The 20,948-nt window shown below is 44.1% G+C and overlaps 2 protein-coding genes across 7 annotated transcripts in view; one reads left to right on the top strand and one right to left on the bottom strand.

Annotated features, from left to right (window-relative positions):
• The window catches only part of XRRA1 (X-ray radiation resistance associated 1), a 63,887-nt gene extending 58,618 nt beyond the window's left edge, over window positions 1-5,269 (top strand). For 5 of the 6 annotated variants that reach the window (XM_077867038.1, XM_077867036.1, XM_077867037.1 and 2 more), the window contains 3 exons: window positions 614-729; window positions 944-1,049; window positions 1,463-5,269. In XM_077867038.1, coding sequence (XP_077723164.1) covers window positions 614-729; window positions 944-1,049; window positions 1,463-1,716 — 476 coding nt within the window. In that variant the 3' untranslated portion in view covers window positions 1,717-5,269. Of the gene's footprint in view, window positions 1-613; window positions 730-943; window positions 1,050-1,446 lie in introns of all 6 variants that reach the window. The other variant, XM_077867039.1, reaches the window with a different exon arrangement.
• A 652-nt stretch (window positions 5,270-5,921) lies between these two features.
• Window positions 5,922-20,948, bottom strand: part of RNF169 (ring finger protein 169) — an 80,807-nt gene continuing 65,780 nt past the window's right edge. Inside the window, exons 5-6 of the mRNA XM_077867042.1 lie at window positions 12,522-12,621; window positions 5,922-11,960 (exon numbers count right to left, since the gene is read on the bottom strand). Of these exons, the coding sequence (XP_077723168.1) occupies window positions 10,776-11,960; window positions 12,522-12,621 (1,285 nt within the window). The 3' untranslated portion in view covers window positions 5,922-10,775. The remainder of the gene's footprint in view (window positions 11,961-12,521; window positions 12,622-20,948) is intronic.

Genomic DNA, 20,948 nt, shown 5'->3' with positions numbered 1-20,948 from the left:
CTTCATTGGATTTGGAGGAGCCACAGCTGTTTTGAGATTCCTGCAAGTCTAGGCCCAGCTGCTCTGGTTGGAAAAGTGTCTCCAGAAAGGGTTTGATGAGCAGACACCTAGACTGGCCAGATTTTTAAGCTCCTTCCCAGCCCAACTGAGCCCCAGATGGAACATCCCAAATCCTCTCTATGTGGTTTGAGGCAAGAGAGCGCTCTTTGAGCCCCTTGTTTTAGACTGATGTGTTAATGCTATTTGTGCTTCAAAGGGCCTGGCACTCAGCTGCGCTCTCAGATGTCAGTCCCTACAGTGTAACCCACTGTTAAATGGGTTGTTAAATGGCTGTTAAATGGGGTTACATTGGGGTCAGTCCCTCTCCCCTTTCCAGTGCTACTGGTCCATTAGGATCTGTGCACATAGGGGACAAGTATTCACTGGATGAACGATGGAGGTTCGGGCCCTGCAGCAGATCAGGGAAAGATGGAGCAGCGTAGCGTGTTCCTCTGGGGCCTCTCAAATCCTTTCACCCAGGGCTACTGTGAGACCAGGGAAGGGAAAAATTGAGGGAGGCATCCAGTAGATGGAGGACAGGTACCTTGCCCCAAGCCTTGCCTTTTTGCCATAGGAATCCAGAAGAACACACACGCGCTGCAGCACATGCTCAAGTACCCCCTGCTGTGCCGCTCTTCCAAGCCCAGGCTGGATAAGCTTCAGAAACACTATGTTCCCAAGGAGAAACGGGTAAATGGGCCAGCCCCACCTTGTTGAGTGTTCAGGTGGGTCCTCAGGATCCCCCAGGTAGAGATGTGGCTGTCACCTCAGGACCTTCTGAGGGCTGTGCTTTCCCAGTGCCCCCATGGGTTCTCCTGCTTGTTGCTGAGTCTGGATGAGGTGGTGAGGCCAGGAGAGGCTGAGCACTGGACTGGAGTGACAGGCTCCTCTTACCTTGCCTCAGGCCCAGAGGATCCCTGTTCCCCCACCTCGGAAGACTCGAGCCCAGCTGCTGGATGACATCCTCATTCGCATGCGGGATCCCCGGAACATTACTGAGGCTCCTCTAGGTACAGCATTGCCTGCCCCCAGCCTCTGTCCAGAACCTACCGGACACAGAGTAGTTTACTCATCTGCTAACTGGGAGGCAGAGGGCACAGGCATGTCAGGGCGGGAAGGGCCCTTGGCATCTGCCCCGGCTCTTCCTCTTGTGCAGACAGGCTGAGGCATGGAGTGAGGCAGGGAGTTGCCTAGAGTCACACAACACAGTATGGACCAGAATTAAGGCCTAAGCCAGGAGGGGACCCACTGGCTTCCTAATGCCACAAAGCTGGGGAGGATGGCCTCCAGCCCTGTAGCATCCTCCTTTCACTCCATCCCACTTTCTGGCGTGGAGGGGGTGCCTCCCAACTCAGTCCCCAATGTCTTGGGCTAGGGGGCACCCAGAGCGAGTGTGGCACCCCTCAGGCTTCGCCCCCTCCAGGAGCTGTCCTGCGCCAGCGGACTGAGCAGCGACTGATGAACCAGAAGCAATACCTGGAGGCCAAGAGGCTGCTGAAGGAGTTTCGGGCCCGCTACCGGCAACTGGTGCACTGCTCACTGCGAACCATGTTCAGGGCCGCGGCGCCGCCCCCAGGCCGCCCGGCACTGCGTGAGGGCCAGCCTAGGTTCAGCCGCTTCCTCCAGTTCATGGATGAGTTCTGCCAGGAGCCCACGGCTAGTGACTCGAAAGGCTAAGGGCTGCGCACAGGGCCATGCACACTGCCTGTGCCCTCTGCCCTTTGCAGGCTCCGAGCCCCGGACCGCACCTTGGGGTTGGGTGGCCAGGTACAGGCCTCAGACCTTGGCTTGGCCTTGCTTGCTGGCTGCAGAGAGGGGGGCACTGGTCAGGACCTCCCCTCCCCAGCCTGGGCAGGACCCAGCACCTGGCCCGGCAGCAATAAAGAGCGGGTGCATAGAGCAAGGTAGCCTTCCTTGTGGATTGGGCTAGAGAAAGATCCTGGCTGATGTGCACATCCTTCAGGAAACCTGCCTGAGTCACACCTGTCCACCAGCTGTGACGAGCACTGGGGTGGAAGACAAGGGGGTTGATGCAACAGAAAAGCAGCAGACTCTAAGGCTCAGAGGATGAACAAACCATCCATGGCCAACAAAGTGCACATGTTGCGGGGGTAGGAGGCAAAACTAATGCCTCCAGAAAAGGGGCTTTTGTTTTTGGTTGGACAGCTTTTTCTACAATGAGGGCAAACGGAGAGGAGGGAGAAGAGAGGACTGGAATTCCCTTAGCAGATGGCCATGGCCACAGAGTTGGGACAGGCTGAGGGGAGGGCTTGCATGGAGTTTCCTAAGGTCCTCTATTCCAGGACACCAGCTGAGGTCCCGTACTGCAAACACGGTAGCTCTAAAATGGATCCTGGGGCTATGCCAGGTCAGCCTGGGCTCACAGGTAAACTGGTTCTGGTCAAGGCAGCCTGTGGGGTTGCCCCTTTTTGTGAGTGTCCAACAGTCAGCACCTGCTCCAGAGATGGATCTAGAGGAGGCCATGGGGACTGAACTCCAGAGATTTGCATTTGGGGGTGGACACTGGGTGTCACTAGTCTCCCAGGCGACCTTTGCTCCCAAGGCTACTCTCCCGGGGGGTACCAGGAATCAGTGGCACAGGGATTAAGGATCCTCGGCAAGGCACAAACTCCTACAACTTAAGTTGCTATTAAGGTGATCCTTGAGCTAGAATCTTGTCCTGCAGCCACAGATCTGACAAGCACGGTGGCATGTCTGCTGTGAGCGTGAAACTGTTAGGGCACAGAAATACCTGCTCGCTCTCCTACTTGGCCACACAGTCTCACACGTGGGACCAGCTGTGGTCATGCCAGACGCATACATCTGCATTCACACAAGTCACACACATAATCACATATGCAGAGCTAGTTGCAAAGTCAGTTTTGTCATGCTTGTTGACACGGGCACCTGGACAGATACACGAGCTACAGGGTCGCCCAAAGTGGCACTCACAATGCAGCATGTTGCTGACTCACCACCTTGGATCTCTTGGGGCCCCAAACGCCCTTGGCCATAACATTAGGAAGGAGAACCACCCCGACGGTGACCCTGTAAGCCGTGCTCGGTCCCAGTCCCAGAGAACTGGATTGCACCTTTCAGCTACAAACGGTTACCAACCATAGGCTCTCTGGCTTGAAAGTCTCCTGGGAACGTCCTAGCCCAGCCTCAAGACCCGAAGCCTCTTGCAGTGCCCCTAAAAGATACTTCAGCTCCTGCCTGCACCCCTAGTGATGGGGAACTCATTCCCTTCCAAAGGCTGTGCCTTCCCTTATTGGTAAAGCTATTGGGCGGTTCTAGCCACTGGCAAAGCTATCTGCCTAAGTGCCTCGGTGCTCTTGGAGCTGCTGTTTGTTCCAACGTGAGAACATCCTGAAGAGGCTCCATCTATCCAGACCAAATACTCTTAAACTTTCTCCGTTATTCTACACGGGATACCATCTGAATTTAGTTGCCCCTCCTAGTGCCTGTTGTAAGTATGTGAGGGTATCCCACGGTCTACTCACCCATCCTCCCGTGCTGGTGGCCTGCTGCATCTCTGGAAGCCATACAATCGTTTATCAATGGTGTCCATTCTTTTCTACCTCTGGAGTTGCCAGGATTTGATGTTTAACCCTCATTTTGCTATATGATAAAGGGCAGGCCATTTAACCTTACCCACAGCACCAGTGGGGTTTTCAATCTCTGGCTCCTTCAGGTGTTAAAAACATACTTTTGAGGGCTCTTGAGCGAGCAAATTTCAGTCACTTGGTTTCCTGAATTTTATCCTTTTTTGAAGAAATACTAACTGGTCCTCATCTCAAGGAGTAAAACCTCTGGCTAGAATTGTCAAATGAACATGAATTCATAACGAATCAGGGAAACCTTTTGGGTGGCATCTACCTTCCCTGCTGCCAGCACAGTTACTCTCCCCAGCACATCTGCCACTAGATGCTCTGACCCCCTGGGCTGCTTTCACCCAGTGCCCCCTTCCTTCTCGGTAAGTAGATGGGAAGCTGGCTGCCACACTCTTCTGAGCCTTCTCCAACCTTCTAACAAGAGCAGACCAGAAGTAATTTCTCCATTAATGCTCAGAACCAGGTAGGGCCATCCTGCTTTCCTAGGCACTTCTCCAAGATGCCAGTAACTGCCTGGGAGCTGGATATGGCCAAGGAGAGGGCACTGAGAACTGATCTAGGTACAAACTGTGTCTCACAATCCTGGCTGCTGTAGAATACTGCCCCCCCCCCCCCCCCCGCCGCCACTGCCACCGCTGACGGTGGGTGTAGACGGGAAGATTCTGGTCTCTCTCCCTGGCCAGGGAGATCCAACCCAAAAAGCAACTGGAATCTTAGAGTTCGCCAAGCCCAGAGTGGGAGGATGGCACCATCTTGAGGTGACTGAGCCAGGGCAACAGGAAAAGCAAGCAATCAGTGGCTTTGGAGTTAGAGGACCCAACTTCCAGGCTGTGTTCGGGCCAGAGTTTCCCATCTATAAAGGAGGGCTCCCCCTTCACCACACTGGGCTATCAGGGAGTCCATGAGTCCAATACTTTAGGGGCCAAGGGACCATCACATTCGTTCTTAGACCTCCAAGCAGCTGCCTTATTTCTGGCGAGTCATTTTAAAGACCCTCTATTGGAAAAGTCTTGAGCCAGATTTCAAGGCCCCGTAAGTAGTGGTTTAGCACGTATGGCATGTCTTACATCAGTCCTTCAAATTGGGAAACATTTGTTCTGTGATGAGAAATGGATGACACCAAGGGGATTTTGATGAATTCCTGAGCGGTGCTTTCAAAGCCAGTATTTTTAAAATCAGACGTTCTGAGTGTGGCCTCAGACAATGTCATCCTGTACGTTTGTTCTTTACTCTCTCTCTCTCTCTCGTGCCCTCATTAGGAGTAAGAACAGTTGAATAGAATTGGGTTATAAATTGGGAATAGCAGACCCCAGACACAACACACCAGGGAATCCCATTTTGCCTCTTAATTTCTCCCACCATTTTGAATGTAAAAGCAAGACATTTCAATGTGGCGCAACTCCCAAAGACAGCACCAAAAATCAGACACACCTAGTCTAAGCTTAGCCCCAGTTTACCTGTGATTGTGCTCTAGAAGTTAAGATTTTGACTAGAAACAATACTCACTTTCATGAGTTTGCCTTACTGTATTCTCAACTTGGGCCTCTCCTCAGGCAGGCAAACAGACACTGAAGAATGTACTTTGGTACGGTTTAAATAAACAACACATCATCCCATTTGATTGTGTGCCATTTCTTTGTTGACAGAAGAGGGCATGCCCTGTTCTGAGTCTGTCTTTGTCAAGATGCTCTTTCTGATGAGCTGGAGGCGGCAGCCAGCAGTGGCAGTCCACCAGGGCCAGGCCCCTTCTCCATTCTAATGTGGACAGCAGGCTGAAAACCAATATACACCCCATTTTCTGTTTCTAGGTGGGAAGAGCAAAGACCTTAAGGACAACTGTATTTGTACACATTGAGAGTAAACAGCATATCGGGAAACAACAAAAATCAAATCAAATAGGTGGCATTTAAGATAATTTTTTCCCTGGCCTAGTTCTCCATTGTCTCCTTCGGAATTGTGTTCTGCTGCAGGCCAAGGGCTGGACCCACTGACGGAGGGCCCCTGCTCCCACTGGAGGCATAGCTGGAGGGTGGGCAGGGCTATCAGGGAGACTCTGTCTACCCTCCAGACCCAGGACCCAAAAGTTACCAGCCTGACCTCTGAGGAGTGCATTGCCTGTTTCACTGCAAATGAGAGGGACAGAAGATGAGTAAGCCCAGCCTCAGCGTGGCTTTGTCCAACTAGCTGATGTAGACACCAGGTACAGGTAGACAGGGAGCCTGCCACACATATTAACAAGACATTAAGGAAGCATTTACTCACAAAGCAAAGTATGTAAATATTTTTCTTAGGAAGAATAAAAATACTGATAATACATAGAACAATGTGCACACTCAGTCTTGGCACTTTTTCTTCAATTTAACCAATCTCTAAACTGGTCGTGACCTCTGCTTATGTCTCTTTTCTCTGTAGAACAGTCTTCTGAAAGCTACAGTGGATAACAATCATGTGTAAAGATGCATTTTCTGTATCTTTGGAGGAAAAGCTATTCAGCAGCTTTTCCTAGAATCTCCCCTACCCGCCCCCCCCCTCCAAATACCTGCTTTGTCACTTGATTGACAAGAATTTATAAAAATCAGGTCAAAAGACCATTCTGTGGGATGATGGAGAAAAGGCTAGCTGAGAAAGATTTAAGTCCCTAAGGAGTTCTTGATTTTCAAAGAAAAATGAAGGGCTGGCTGGGTTTTAACCATTGGTGGTTAAAATGATGACTATTCCAATCAAAATATATCACTTCCCAAGATACCATATTCATGTCACATAACGGGGTTTTCCCTATCTGGGTGTGTGTTCGGAGGATATAGGTATATTTTAATTCTAACAACAAATTGGGGAGAAAAAGCTATTAAAACAAAAAGCCGCCTAAATCATTTGGGTGTCCTCATTAGCAAATTGTGTAATTTAAACAGACTATTTCTTTAGATCCTAGAAAACCACAGTATAAAATAGGGCATTGGACCTCAATTTCCTTATTTCTTAGAAAAATGGGGCAGCAGGTGGGTGAGTTTGATCTGAATGATTTCCATGCCCTTTCCAGCTATAGCATTTTATGATTATAATCCAGCCTTCAATTTTTCTTTCCTTCCTCTCCTGCTGGCTTTCCATCTCAATGAAAAGCCAAGCAGGAAAAAGGAATCCAAAGTTGCTGCCCGTTGTGGTGAGAGGTCTGGATGGGAAAGAGGTGAGGAGGTTAGAAAGTTGGGACGTGGGCCTCCTCGGACCATGTCAATGATCCACACCTGCCTCATTTCCTGGCTTTTACATTAAGTAAAAGCAGTTCCTGAAGAGAAATTATTGTCCTGTGTCACTGGAAGGGAAAATTCATTCTCCTCTGGTAAAATTACTTAGGAAATGGAAAGCAGTGTTCCAATCAAATTCAGAAATACTGATGGCAGGGTGGGGGTGGGAGGTTGTCTAAAATGTTCGAGGCAGCCTGCTGGATGCTGGAGAGTATCTTAAATGGATCCTCTTAGATGAAGAAGCGGTCTTCCACATGACCGCGAACAAACTCCAGCCACATAGACATTCAAACACATTCCATTAGAGTACTGAGCTCCACGAGAGCAGGGACTGTCCTTTCCATCCTGTATCTCCATGACCCAGTACAGGGTTGGCACAAGTTCAAAGCTCAGGAACGTGTGTCAAATGGAACAGAAAGGGCGAACAGCACAGCCTTCAGTCATCAGCTCCACCAGTCAAGCACAGTGGCAGCTTCTCATCTTAGCTTGTCAGTTTGTAACCAGACAACAATTAATTAAGCAGCTTTAATCTCTTAAGGACATTGTTCTTTTAGGGAAAATGAGCAAAAACAAAAAAGAAAAAACCCCAAGAAAACCAGAAGGCATTCATCATCAATTCTTCCTCCAGGCAAAATCTAAATAAATTTGAAAAATTAAAAAAATAATAGAAGCCACTTACAAAGTTTTCCTGGGAAGCTTCAGCCAAAATAAACTAATCTTTTAAAAAGAGGCAATTATATGAAAGGGTCCAAGGGCTGGGTGCTTAATCCCCTGATTTGACACCAACCCAACAAGCCCAGATGACTTCTTCCAGCAGATACAATCAACAGGTCACAAATATGTTCCCAAAGGTCTTCCCCACTCTCAGGGCACCGCATTTCTTGGATTTCTCATCAGAATGACCTTCATCCTCCAACCTCTCCTAACTCCCCCTTTAATGAGAAAGCACAGAATGCATATACACAGGGAGCAGAGCTGATAGGACATGGGGAATTTGTATGGTGAATCAGATTCCAATGATTCGTGAGAAATGTTTGTGAAATAATGTCTCTCTTGTTCTCACTCACAAACTCTCCCCATCACTCTGTTTTCCTCTTTCTCTTTCTTCAAATAATTCATGTCAACCACTCCATTTGTGAGAAACTTCACAAACAAGCAAGCAACAGGACACAGACATTTTTCAGGAGGAGAAAGTGTTCAGGTTTTAGTTAAGTAAGGGAAGCATCTTAAAGTACAGATAATACCTTAGTGGTTTTTTTCCCTCCTCCAAAGCCGAGCAGATTAGAGGTTAGGCCCTGTCACTCCTTGACCTAAACTGCTTTGTCTTCACAGCAAGGACTACTCTTGCTCAGCTGAGTCAGTGCCACTCTAGACACAACAGTAGGTGCAAGGGGGCAAGTCAGGAAGCTGGATCCAGCGTTTGGAATATCCTCTTAACAGGAGGGAGCTTTTCACTCTGCACCTGAAACTAAAATTTGTTGCTACTGCAACACAATTTCTTAAAATGAAAGTATGACTTTGGGGAAATATTTAAAATATATTTTTTTCTATTAAAAATATCTTTTTTCCAAAACCAAAAATCAGTTCCAACTGAAACCATGTTTTTCAAATGATTGGAGACATAGAAAAAAGGTGGCAAGTGGAAAAAGAAGTGTCTTTGCTAGTCCCGAGCAGACTAGCCTCCCGGGGCTTGTTCACTAAGACCAACGAGGAGCTCTAGCAAAAGGCAGTAACTGAGGCTTTCTCTAAGGGCATTGAGTAAGTCACCCTCCCCTTCCACGCAGACCAGTGCCGGCTCTGCCGTCTTGGGTACCAACCTTCCAGCAGTCTGTGGAGGCCTGTGTTGCTGGCAGGGCCTGGAACTGAAGTGGTGTGAATATTGAGGAATGAGATTGATGCGTGTTTTTAAAACATACATCTGCGTGTGTGCACGCACACAGACACACAGACACGCAGAACACATACATTCAAGTGAGTGACACTCCCACCAAAGTAGTCACTGAGGAGGTTCACGTATCTCAATGATGACCAAGATGCTTATGACATCTCTGGAAGTTCTCTCTGGGAACTGTTCATGAGCAGCAGGAGGAAATGGCTCCAACTGCTTTACAGCTACACCTCATTTGTAATTCCGAACCCTCTTGGCCCACTTTTACTCCTAGAGGCTTCAAATAGCTTCTGACTAGTTTTAGACTTATAATTCTCCCTCCTATAACCACAAAAGATTAAAGATTTGCCCAGAGAAGAGGGGGAAAATCTGAGAGGAACCAAAAGAAGGTGATACAGTAGATCCCTAGTGATCAGTGAGTCACCATTCTGGATCTTGGCTTTTGCCTTAGTAAGAAGAGGAGGTTGGAAAAAATGGTCCTTAAGGTCCCTTCCAATTCTAACATTTTAGGAGTCTATATTTCTACCATCTCTAGACATTGAGGAAAGTTCCAGAAATGTTCTTGCCAATGGCAACATCATTGGAAAATCTATACAGTATCCTGCTGGGGCCCCTCAAGAGGGACATCTTACACTGGGATACATAAGCTCTAAAACCTTTGTTAAAATGCCCGTCACATGACTTTATAGTAACAGCTCATACATGCACAGGGAATGCCAGCCCATGTGAGACTCCCTAAAATCATCTCTTAACCCCTATTCTCAATGAGCCCAGATGGGCAGAAGCACCAAGCACCACCAGGGATGCAAAAGACACATGGTGTCAGCTGCTAAGAAAAATAAATCCCAAAGGTCCATGGGACTGAATTTACCAGCTGCATCCAGCTAGATACCTTGTTTCCATAGTATGGAGTTTCAGCATTGCTCTTTCCTGACTTCTGGGCAAATTTTTGGGATTTTAGATCAACATTGCAGATAACCCTTGGACATGTAGAGAGCAGTAATGTTCAACTGTAGTCTGTCTCATAGAGTGGATGGTCTGCCCTCCCCAGCCCCAAAAGACAGAAGGCTGTAAACTGGGGGGGTGAGGAGCAGAGCAGATACTGCACAGTATTTGTTGATAGTTCCCACTGATCTCAAATACCTGCCTATGGATTTTGCACAATCAGTATTCAAATGCTCAGCCAGCTTTCCCGAGGCTCCCCTAGGCATGCCCATGGGTTGCAGTCCATTACAGCAACCGGTTAGTGTGGATAATCTATGGGATTTGTTGTCAGGAGACCCAACGGTCAGTCTGGGCGATGCCACTCAGTGCCAGAACCTGAACGTTCGCCCTGCAGTTCCATCATCTACAAAGGGGCTTACACGTTAGCGCTCCTGGGAAGACCAAACTGAACCACAATGGTGAAAGTGGTCAACCAGACAGCGTTAATTCAACGTTACTTTTGAAAGAGGGAAAGTAAGTTAACTTTTGTAGAAGAGAATTCCATTGCTTTCATCAGGTATATTTACTTGTGGCACGGGTAAGGAGAAAGGGGACATAATCTCTTTTGGATCTGCCAAAGAACTGCCCCGTTCCACTTCTATGAGGAAGATGGAACTACTTTTTATCTGCAAGGCTGATTTAAAATAACACCCTGTTGAAAGAAGTCAGAAGGTCTGTCAGTTTAAGAAGGCATCCTCTCTCTCTCATCTACCATTTCTAAGTCCAGCCATCGTGCTCCTGAATCTCATTCCAAGTGGGTGCCGCCAGATTTGGCCCAGAAGCCCTCAGGGGTGGGTCACTCAGGGGGTGAGGAGTGCTTCCAGCCTCGGTCACAGCGAGGCAGACACAGTTCCCTTGGATATAGCCTACAAAGGCCCCGGAACCTCTCAGAACCGTAGCAGACAGTGTTTTGCCATTAGAAGAAACCCAAAGTGAGAACACTCAGCTCTTCAGAGATAAACGATCAGGCCCACAGACCTCTTAAAAATAGGTAATACTGTTCAGTAGGTGCTACTTGGCCCCGGCCACATTGCTGGACCGTAAGAGATACTGATCCACGCTTCCTTTCCGCCGACTCACAGTCCGCCTCTCGTTGTCAAACATGCGCTGCAGCTGCAGAGCCAGCTGCCGGTCCTCTTCCTCCTGCTGCCGCTTCTGCTCCGTCTCCTGCAGCACCGGGTCAGGTGGGGCCAGACCCACCTCGCCACTGCTCTGTCGCAGTTTCTTAAGGGAGCCATTCTGTTCCAAGTGCTTGGTCTTACAGTGTCTTTTCCGGCCCCGGCGCAGGGAAGGAAGTGGCTCCTCACCCAGGCCGTCTGCCAGTACGCCGTTCGGCGGATCAAAATGATTGGTGGCCTTCAGCTGCCTCTTTGTTTTGAGGACCCCACCCAGAACACTATTTTTGGGCAGCGCTGAATTAACTGCCGAGATGTTCGTGGTCATGCTTGAACAGGTTTTGTCTGACTTGGCATCTGGGGTTGGCCCCGGCCCTTGGTATTGCTCTCTCTCCAAAGAAGTCCCGCTGGCTCCCACTGTGAGTCCTGAAGAACAGCAGGTTTCCAATGGGACCTCGGGGCTCCTTTTACTATCACTGCCCTGCTCCGCTTTCGTTTGGCTAACAGAGGGGAAATAATCAAGGTCAATGGGGGTGGGTCCCGCACACTCAGAGAGTGCTTGACCACTGGCCAGTCTTGCATGTAGGGCCAGGGGTGGCTTCTCCTTGCTAGAATGGATAACTTCAGAGACTACTAAGTCTTCCCCTGCTTCTGGAGCCAGAGAGGTGAGGGTGGCTTTCGAAAGGGTCTTTTTGATCTGCCGCTCCTGAAAGATCTGTTCCCACTTTTTGAGGATCCTTGGACTAGCCTCATAAGAAGTCTGCTTCTGCAGGCTTCTGTTTAGGTTGCGGGGTGTTGATTTGATGATGAGGGGACTTAGCACTCGGCCATCAGGGAGTCTCTTGGGAGGAGTACATGGTGAGCAGACAATGGGCTTGAAATGGTTTAGTTCTTCAGAGATGCTGTCATTGCTCTCAGGACTGATGGAGCGTTCTGGCTTATGCAGGGAAGCCAAGGATGAGAGGGAGCTGAAGGGTAGACGCTTTTCCACGGTTAAGTCAGGGGCTGAGAGGCAGCGGTTGTTCTGCGTGGACAAGAGGACACCAATGATGGGGTTGGAGGCTGGGGTCATAGCTGTGACCTGAAAGAGGTTAGAAAGATTACATATACATACATATATACATATTTTTTTCTTTATAATTCCTTCATGATGGTAGAAGGATAGCAGGGGAAGACTAAAAAAAGGGATAAAGGGTGATGTGAGCCTAAGAAATGGGGAAAATCCCTGACCTAGAATGCACACCATTTGCAGAAATTCCTACACATTTGGAACAACTAATAAAATTGAAAACCTAGAGGGAATAAGACTGATGAATCACTGAGCTCAACCTCTGAAACTACTAATACACTCTATGTTAATTAATTGAATTTAAATTAAAAATAAATAACTAAACCAAAGAAAAGAAAACCTATAGGAGGAAAAAAACTCATCTAGAACTTTCAAAAAAGTTCTTCTCCTGGCCCTCATTCTACTCTTCTGGCTACTAATTCAAACTCTCTTCCTTCACATTTATTTGCAAAATTCTCCAACATAATTCCTATGCATAGGACCCATTCTACCTCTGCTCATCTGGAATAATTTCTTTCATGGCCATGTGCAAGAAGCTACAGGAAGGAAGTAGAGAGCTCCAGAAACGTGTACCTTGGTTTTGCTGGTTGGGGGTGCTCTGAGTCTGCTCTTCGCTCTGTCTTGAGCAGTGTCATTGCAGCTCTGACTCCTTTCCAACTTGGAATTTAGGTTCCTAAATAAATACAAAACATATAGTAATAAATACAATCAACACAAGACAATTAGTGAAAACTAGCCCATGTGCTCACTAAGGAAGTGCTTTCAAAGCCACCTGCCAAGAAAGACAATTCCCTTGGGCAGTTACAATAGGAAATGAATTAATTTATTAACAAAACACATTCTAAGAACAAATCCTGTCAAAAGAGAAAGAGCCCTCCAGAGAAGACATTTGATGTAAGCCTTTGTTTCCAAACTAGATCTGCTTAAAAGATAAAAGACCAATGGCTGTTTCGCTCATGCTTAGAGATAGGGAGAATTCACCTGCTTTAAGAGGGTGGATACAGTATTAGAATCACCTTTACAAACAACAATTCTTTTCCTTTTAATAGGCCCAAAAGTCTCCTCAAGCAATCTAAGTCAGTCATGAAACAAAATTTAAGTACTTAAAAAATACATAGCAGTGCACTAAATTTTTATGTAGGGAGTCAAAATTAAATGCAGTCTCTTCCTTAATTCATTACATTTGAGATTCCAAAGGCCTAAATCCTGGTGACTTCAGAGATTTCAAGAACACATGGCTTTTTTGTCTTATGCATGCAACATTATAACTTTACAACCCAATCCAATACCCACAGTACCTGTATTATAACACTAATCTTACTGTGTAAGAATTATATGCAGATGGCTGTTACCTACCCCAGTGACAAAGGGGAACTGTAAGTAGGAATTTTTTTGAGTTTGTGATTATCTTATTACTCACTTTTGCTTCCTACTATCCAATTTGTGCCTAACACACATCTAGCGAGAATAATGCTTTTACACATGTGTACAGCTGTTATTTTACCTGTGCTACAACTCTATTCAACAAGCATTTATCATACACTTACTGCATGCTAGTCACTGAGTAGCACCATCTAAGCACTGGGAATACTGAGAAAAATGAGTCATAGTTTAGGGTGTTCAAGGAATCAGAGTCCAGTGGGGCAGACAAATTATTCAATATAATACAGTGAAATGGTACAACTACAAAAAAAAGTATGCCTAGGAGATAGCATGGCATAAAAAAGGGAGTTATTAATTACCTGGGATGGAGGCAGAGCAGGGTTGGAAAAGCCTCCCTGAGGCACACTATTTTGAAGGACAAATAAGAATTTGCCAAAAAAGTCAAGGTGGATGCAGATGATCCCAAGCCAAAATTATTTACATGAATGACTCTATTTAGCTTTAGAATCAAATACAACATCATACCTACTCTTTTGTAGCAAAAGATTTACTTTTCTAAAGTTTCACTATGCCAGTGTCAGGATTAGCTCAGAAAACTTACAAAGGAGGAAATAAGATGCATCCCAGGGTGCCTCTCCTCTCCCTCCATCTAAAGGCCTGTCCTACCTACTCACACTGGCTTCTATGCCAGCATTTCTGTGCTATTCCTCCCATTCAATACTCTCTACTCCTATGTCTCAAGGCCACATCACCTTGCTATATGGCTCTGGTCTGCTGAACTAATCTATGCTATAATATTAATAGGAGAGGGCAGCCCTGGTGGCTCAGTGGTTTAGTGCTGCCTTCAGTCCAGGGCCTGATCCTGGAGACCCCGGATCAAGTCCCACGTCAGGCTCCCCGCGTGGAGCCTCCTTCTCCCTCTGCCTGTGGCTCTGCCACCACCCCCATAAATAAATAAATAAATCTTTTTAAAAAATATCAGTAGGAGAAAGTGATGGCCTACCTGCATCACATGCCTGAACTTTACCAAGAAAATTCAACACTGAACAAGCAAATAATGTGAGAGCTGTACTACCTAGTGGGAAACGTATTTTGGAACAGGCAGGAAACTTCGACATCACCCTATAATGGCAGCTGCTTACAAATCTGCTTGTTTTGTACTTTACCTAGAATACTACTGAAATCCATTTGCATTCTCAGAACCCACACAGTCCGTGATGTAAGCCACCCAGAAATAAATTGGATGACAGATTAAAATGTTAAAGAACACATTGGGGAATATTGCCAGCTTAACAATGTTAAGTCTTCTAATCCATGAACACAGAAGATCTTTCCCTTCATTTAAGTCTTCAACTATTTCAACAATGTTTTGTAGTTTTCAGTGTATAAGTCTTGCGCCTCCTTGGTTAAATTTATTCATAACTATCCTATTCTTTTTGATGCTATTGTAAATAGAATTGCTGTCCTAATTACATTTTCAGATTGCTCATTGCTAATAGTATAGAAATGCAACTGATATTTAGGTGGTGATCTTGTATCCTGCAACTTTGCTAAGTTTATGAGCTTTAGTAGTTTTTTCAAAATTCTAACATTACTAGGATTTCCCATGAATAATATCATGTCATCTGTGAATTGAGATAGTTTTACTTCTTCCTTTGCAATCTGGATGCTTTTTATCTCCCAACTTTATGAGATATAATTGACATATAATATTATATAAAGTCTACAATATATTGATCTGATCACTTAAAATATTGTGAAATGATTACTATGGTAGGGTTAACACCTTCATCACCTCACATAATTACCATTTACTTTTTGTGGTGAGCTCATTTAACTTCCAAGTATACTTGAAAGCAATTTTCAAGTATATAATATAGTATTGTTAACTATAATCACCGTGCTGTATATAAGATGCCCAGAACATACCACTGAAAAGTGTTTTTTTTTTAAGATTTTATTTATTCATGAGAGACAGAAAGAGAGAGAGAGAGAGAGAGAGGCAGAGACATAGGCAGAGGGAGTAGGCTCCCCGCAAGGAGCCTGATGTGAGACTCGATCCCTGGCCCTAGGATCATGCCCTGAGTCAAAGGCAGGCGCTCAACTGCTGAGCCACCAAGGCATCCCATACAATTGAACGTCTGCACCCTTTGACCAACATCTCCTCATTTCCTCCATCCCCCTGGCAACCACGTTTCTACCCTGTATTTATGAGTTTGGATTTTTTAAGATTCCACACACATAAATGATATCATACAGTATGCATCTTTCTCTCTTATTTCACTTAGCATAATGTCCTAGAGGTCCATCCATGTTGCTGTACTGGCAAAGATTTCCTTCTTCCTCCTAGCTGAATAATATTCCACTGTGTGTGTCTGTATATAGACACCACATTTTCTTTATCTACTCACCCATGGATGGACATCTCAAGTGTTTCAATGGCTTAGCTATTGTGAATAATCTTGCAATTAATATGGTAGTGCATATAGCTCTTGGAGATCCTAATTTCGTTCCTTTGGATATATGCCCAGAAGTGGGATTGCCGAATCATATGGTAGCTCTATTTTCATTTTTTGAGGAACTTCCATACTGTTTTCCATAGTGGCTGTACCAGTTTACCTTCCTACCAGCAGTACATAAGGGTTCCCTTTTCTCCCCATCCTTGTCAACACTTATTTATTATTCGGTTGGGGAAAGCCATTCTAATATCTCTGGTTTTGATTTGCATTTTCCTGATGATTACTGATATTGAGCATCTTTTCATGTACCTATTGCCATTTTTTTTTAAAGATTTGAGAGAGAGAGAGGGAGAGAACAACAGAGAACGAGAGAGAGAGAGAGAGAGAGAGAGCGAGAGCGCGCACAAGCTGGCAGAGTAGCAGAAGGAGGGAAGAAGGCGGCTCCCCACAGGGCTTGATCCCAGGACCCCAGGATCATGACCTGAGCCAAAGGCAGATGCTCAACCAGCTGAGCTACCCAGGTGTCCTTCTGTTGGCCATTTATATATCTTCTTTGGAAAAATGTCTGTCAGTTCCTCTGCTGATTTTTTCAATTGGGTTGTTTGAGTTTGTTATTGTTGTCTGGTTTTTTGTTTTTGTTTTGCTACTGAATTATATGAGTTCCTTAAATATTTTGGATACTAACCCCTTATCTGACAGATGATTGACAAATATCTTCTCCCATCTCTCAGACCATCTTTTCATTCTGTTGATTATTTCTTTTGCATGATAAAGACTTTTAGTTTGAAGTAGCTACACTTCTTTCTTTTTTTCTTTCATTTTCTCTTTCTTTCTTTCTTTCTTTTTCTTTCTTTCCTTTCTTTCTTTCTTTCTCTCTCTCTCTCTTTCTTTTCTTTCTTTCTTTCTTTCTTTCTTTCTTTCTTTCTTTCTTTCTTTCTTTCTTTCTTTCTTTCTTCTCTTGTTGCTCGTGCTTTTAGTGTCATATCCAAAAAATCATTGCCAAGACCAATGTCAAGGAGCTCTTCCCCTATGTTTTCTTCTAGGAATTTTACACTTTCAGGTCTCATGTTTAAGTCTTTAATCTATTACAAGTTAGTTTATGTGAGTGGTATAAAATAGGCATCCAATTTCATTCTTCTCAATGTGATTAGCAGGTTTCCCAATATCATTTGTTGAGGAGACTATCCTTTCTCCACTGAGTATTTTTGGCTCTCTTGTCTGCTATTAGCTGACCATACATGCACAGGTTTATTTCAGGGCTCTCAATTCTATTTCATTGGTCTCTGCCTATTTTTATGCCAGTATCATACTGTTTTGATTAATATAGCTTTGTAATATAGTCTGAAGTCAGAGAGTATGATGCCTTCAGCTGTTCTTTCTAAAGACTGTTTTGACTATTTGGGGTCTTCCATGGTTCCATACAAATTTTAAGATTTTTTTTTCTATTTCTGTGAAAAAGGTCATTGGAATATTGATAGGGATTGCATGGATATAGATGGTTTGGGGTAGGACGGATTTTTTTATTATTAATTCCTCTGATCCATAAATATGGGACAGCTCTCTATCTATGTCTCTAATTTCTTTCATCAACATCTTACAGTTTTCAATGTACAGATCTTTCACCTTCCTGGTTAAATTTATTCCCAAGTATTTTATTTTTTTGATTCTATGGTGAATAGGGCTATTTTATTTAATATTTGTTTGAGAGAAAGCAGGGGGAGGAGCCAGAGAAAAATTCTCAGGGAGATTCCCGGCTGAGCACGAAGCCTGACACAGAGCTTCATCTCAGAACCCTAAGATCATGACCTGAGCCAAAATCAAGTGTCAGACGTTTACCTGACTGAGCCACCCAGGTGTTCTCAGGCTGTTTTATTTCTTTTTTCAGATATTCTATTGTTAGTTTGTAGAAACATAAGTGATTTCTGTATGCTAACTTTGGATCCAGCAACATTAATGAATTCATTGATTAGCTCTAACAGTTTTTTGTGGTCTTTAGGATTTTCTATATATAAGATCATATCATCTGCAAACAAAGACAATTTTACTTCTTCTTTTCTAATTTCGTGAGAATCTTTGAGTTTGTTTGGTGATCTATGTGCTTCCCAAATATAGATACTCAAACCTCTCCCCAGATTTGAGCAGCTCTTACTTTTTAAAATAACCTTTCTACTGCCTTCTCCCTCTCCTCCTCTTCTTTCAGAATTCTAATAGTTCGCAAATGGTTTCTTTTGATAGTATCCCATGATACTGGCTTTCTTCACTGTTTCTCATCTCCTTTCTTCTGCTTGATCCATTCTGCTGTTGTTGTTCTCCACTGGGTTTTTCTTTTCATTCACTGTATTCTTCAGCTGGAGAATTTTTGTTTGGTTCTTCCTTAAGATTTCTCTTTGTTAAACTTCTTCTTAAACTTCTTCTTCTTCTTCTTTTTTTTTTTTCTGTACTGTTGTCCTAATTTAGCTGAATTGTCTTTTTGTATTTCCTTGTAGCTCACTGAGCTTCCTGAAAACAGCTGTTTTGAACTCGTTACTGGATATATCAGAGATCTTCATGTCTTTAGGATCCATTACTGAAAAATTATTGCAATCTTTTGATGGTGTCATTATTTCCTTTATTTTTCATGTTCTTTGAAGTCTTTTTTTCCTTTTTAGATTTTATTTATTTGACACAGAGAACAAAAACAGGGGGAGCAGCAAGTAGAGGGAGAGGGAAAAGCAAGCTCCTCGCTGAGAAGGGAGCCCTACATGAAGCTCCATCCCAGGACCCCAGTATCACAATCTGAGCTGAAGGCAGACACCTAACCAATTCAGCCACTCAGGCACCCCTTGTTCCTTGAAGTTTTGCATTGCTGTCTTCACATTTGAAGGAGCAGTCACATCCTCCAGGCTCAAATATCTTCCATCAGCCTTGGTAGGGATTCTGAAGCTTTCTCAGACCTTCTATGGATACACCTGCTCCTTGCTTCTTGCTCCCTCTTGTGGCAGAATTCTTAAGCTTGTATGAATTCTCTTGATCCTGCAACATAACAGGTCAAGTGCTGACAGCCACCATTTTGCTTTTTCCAAGGATGGCACGGAAGCTCAAATTTGCAGTCTCTCCCTTGCCCAGAGTCTGGGTAGCTTTCTACACACACTCATTAGCCATCTATCAATACTCATCCTCATTGCCACTGGGAATATGTACAGGAAGCAGGCCACAAGGTGGAAGTGTGAATGAAGTATATGAAGTGCTGGGAGTGCCTGTGAGTCAGGTGGGAGGATCCACAGATGAAGATCTGCTTATTTATTTGAGACATTTCTTCATTTTAAATATAGGGTTTTAAAGCTATACTTTTCCCTCTAAGCACAACTTTTACTGCACTCCAACAATTTTACTATGTTGGGTTTTATTTTCATTCCTCTCAAGGTATTTTCTAATTTCTCTTGTGATATCTTTTTTGATCCATTAGGGTTTCTTTAATGTATTGTTTAATATCCACATATTTGTGAATTTTCCAATTTTCCTTCTGTCACTGACTTATAGTTTCATTCTGTTTTGGTCAAAAAAAGATATTCTGTATTATTCCAATCTTTTAAAATTTATTGAGACTTGTTTTGTGGTGTAACATATGGTCTATTCTGGAAAATATTCCATATTTTCCATTCCATACAGTAAAATGTGTGTTCTGCTGTTGTGAGGTAGAGTGCTTTATATATGGTAAGTCTAGTTGGTACATAGTATTGTGCAAGTCTTCTATATCCTTGTATACCTTTCATCTATATATTATATCCCTTATTGAAAGTGGGTATTAAAGTCTCCAACTATTATCATTAAAATGTCTACTATTCCCTTCAATTCTGTCAGTTTTTGCTTCATATATTTTGTGTATCTATTATTAGGTGTACATGTGTTTACAATGGTTATATCTTTTTTTTTTTTTTTAATTTTTATTTATTTATGATAGTCACAGAGAGAGAAAGAGAGAGAGGCAGAGAGACATAGGCAGAGGGAGAAGCAGGCTCCATGCACCGGGAGCCCGATGTGGGATTCGATCCGGGGTCTCCAGGATCGCGCCCTGGGCCAAAGGCAGGCGCCAAACCGCTGCGCCACCCAGGGATCCCTATCTTTTTTTTTTTTAAGTAATCTCCACGCCCAACATGGAACTCAAACTCATGACCTAGAGATCAAGAATCACATGCTCTACTGACTGAGTCGGCCAGGTGCCCCATATAATGATTATATCTTCTTAATAGATTGCTTTTTAAAATAATTTTATAATGCTTATCTTGTTTTTTGTAATTTTTGTCCTAAAGTCTACATTTTCTGATATTAGTTTACCTACTCCAGCCAGTTCTCTTTTGGTCACTGTTTGCATAGAATATTTTTTTCTATACTTTCATTTTCAACCTACATTTGTCTTTGGATCTAAAGGGAGTCTCAGCATATATAGTTGGATTTTTTTTTCTTTTCTATTTTTCTTTTTTTTTTTTTTTTTTTTTTTTTTTGAGAGAGAGAGCTCGAGAGGGAGGGGCAGAGGGACAGAGAAAATCCTAAGAAGGCTCCCAACATTCATTGTGGAGCCTGACATAGGGCTCGATCTCACAACTCTGAGATTGTGACCTGAGCTGAAACCAAGAGTTGGATGCTTAACTGAGCCACCCAGGTGCCCCTATATGAATATTTTTTAAAAATCCATTCTACTAGGATGCATGAGTGGTTCAGTTGGTTAAGCGTCTGCCTTCAGCTCAGGTCATACTGGGATCAAGCCCTGCATTGGCCACCCTGCTCAGTGGGGAATCTGCTTCTCCTTCTCACTCTGCCTCTCCCCCAGCCTATGTGCTTGCTCTCACTCGCTCTCTCTCCCAAATAAATAAAATTTTAAAAATAAATAACCCATTTTACCCATCTCTGTCTTTTATATTGGAGAGTTTAAGTCACTTACATTTAATGTAATTACGATAAAGAAGGACTTAACTTCTGCCATTTTGCTATTTGTTTCTTATATGTCCTATACCTTTTTTGTTCCTCAATTCTCCACTAATGTCTTCTTTTGTGTTAGACATTTTTTGTTCCTCAATTCCCCATTAATGCCTTCTTTTGTGTTAGATATTTCCCAGTATATCATTTTGATTCTCTTCTTATTCCTTTACTAAATATGTTTTAGTTATTTCCTAGTGGTTGC

This window comes from Canis aureus, chromosome 23, assembly GCF_053574225.1.
Source record: "Canis aureus isolate CA01 chromosome 23, VMU_Caureus_v.1.0, whole genome shotgun sequence".
Classification (NCBI taxonomy): Eukaryota; Metazoa; Chordata; class Mammalia; order Carnivora; family Canidae; genus Canis; species Canis aureus.
This window is presented reverse-complemented; position numbering and strand designations above follow the sequence as displayed.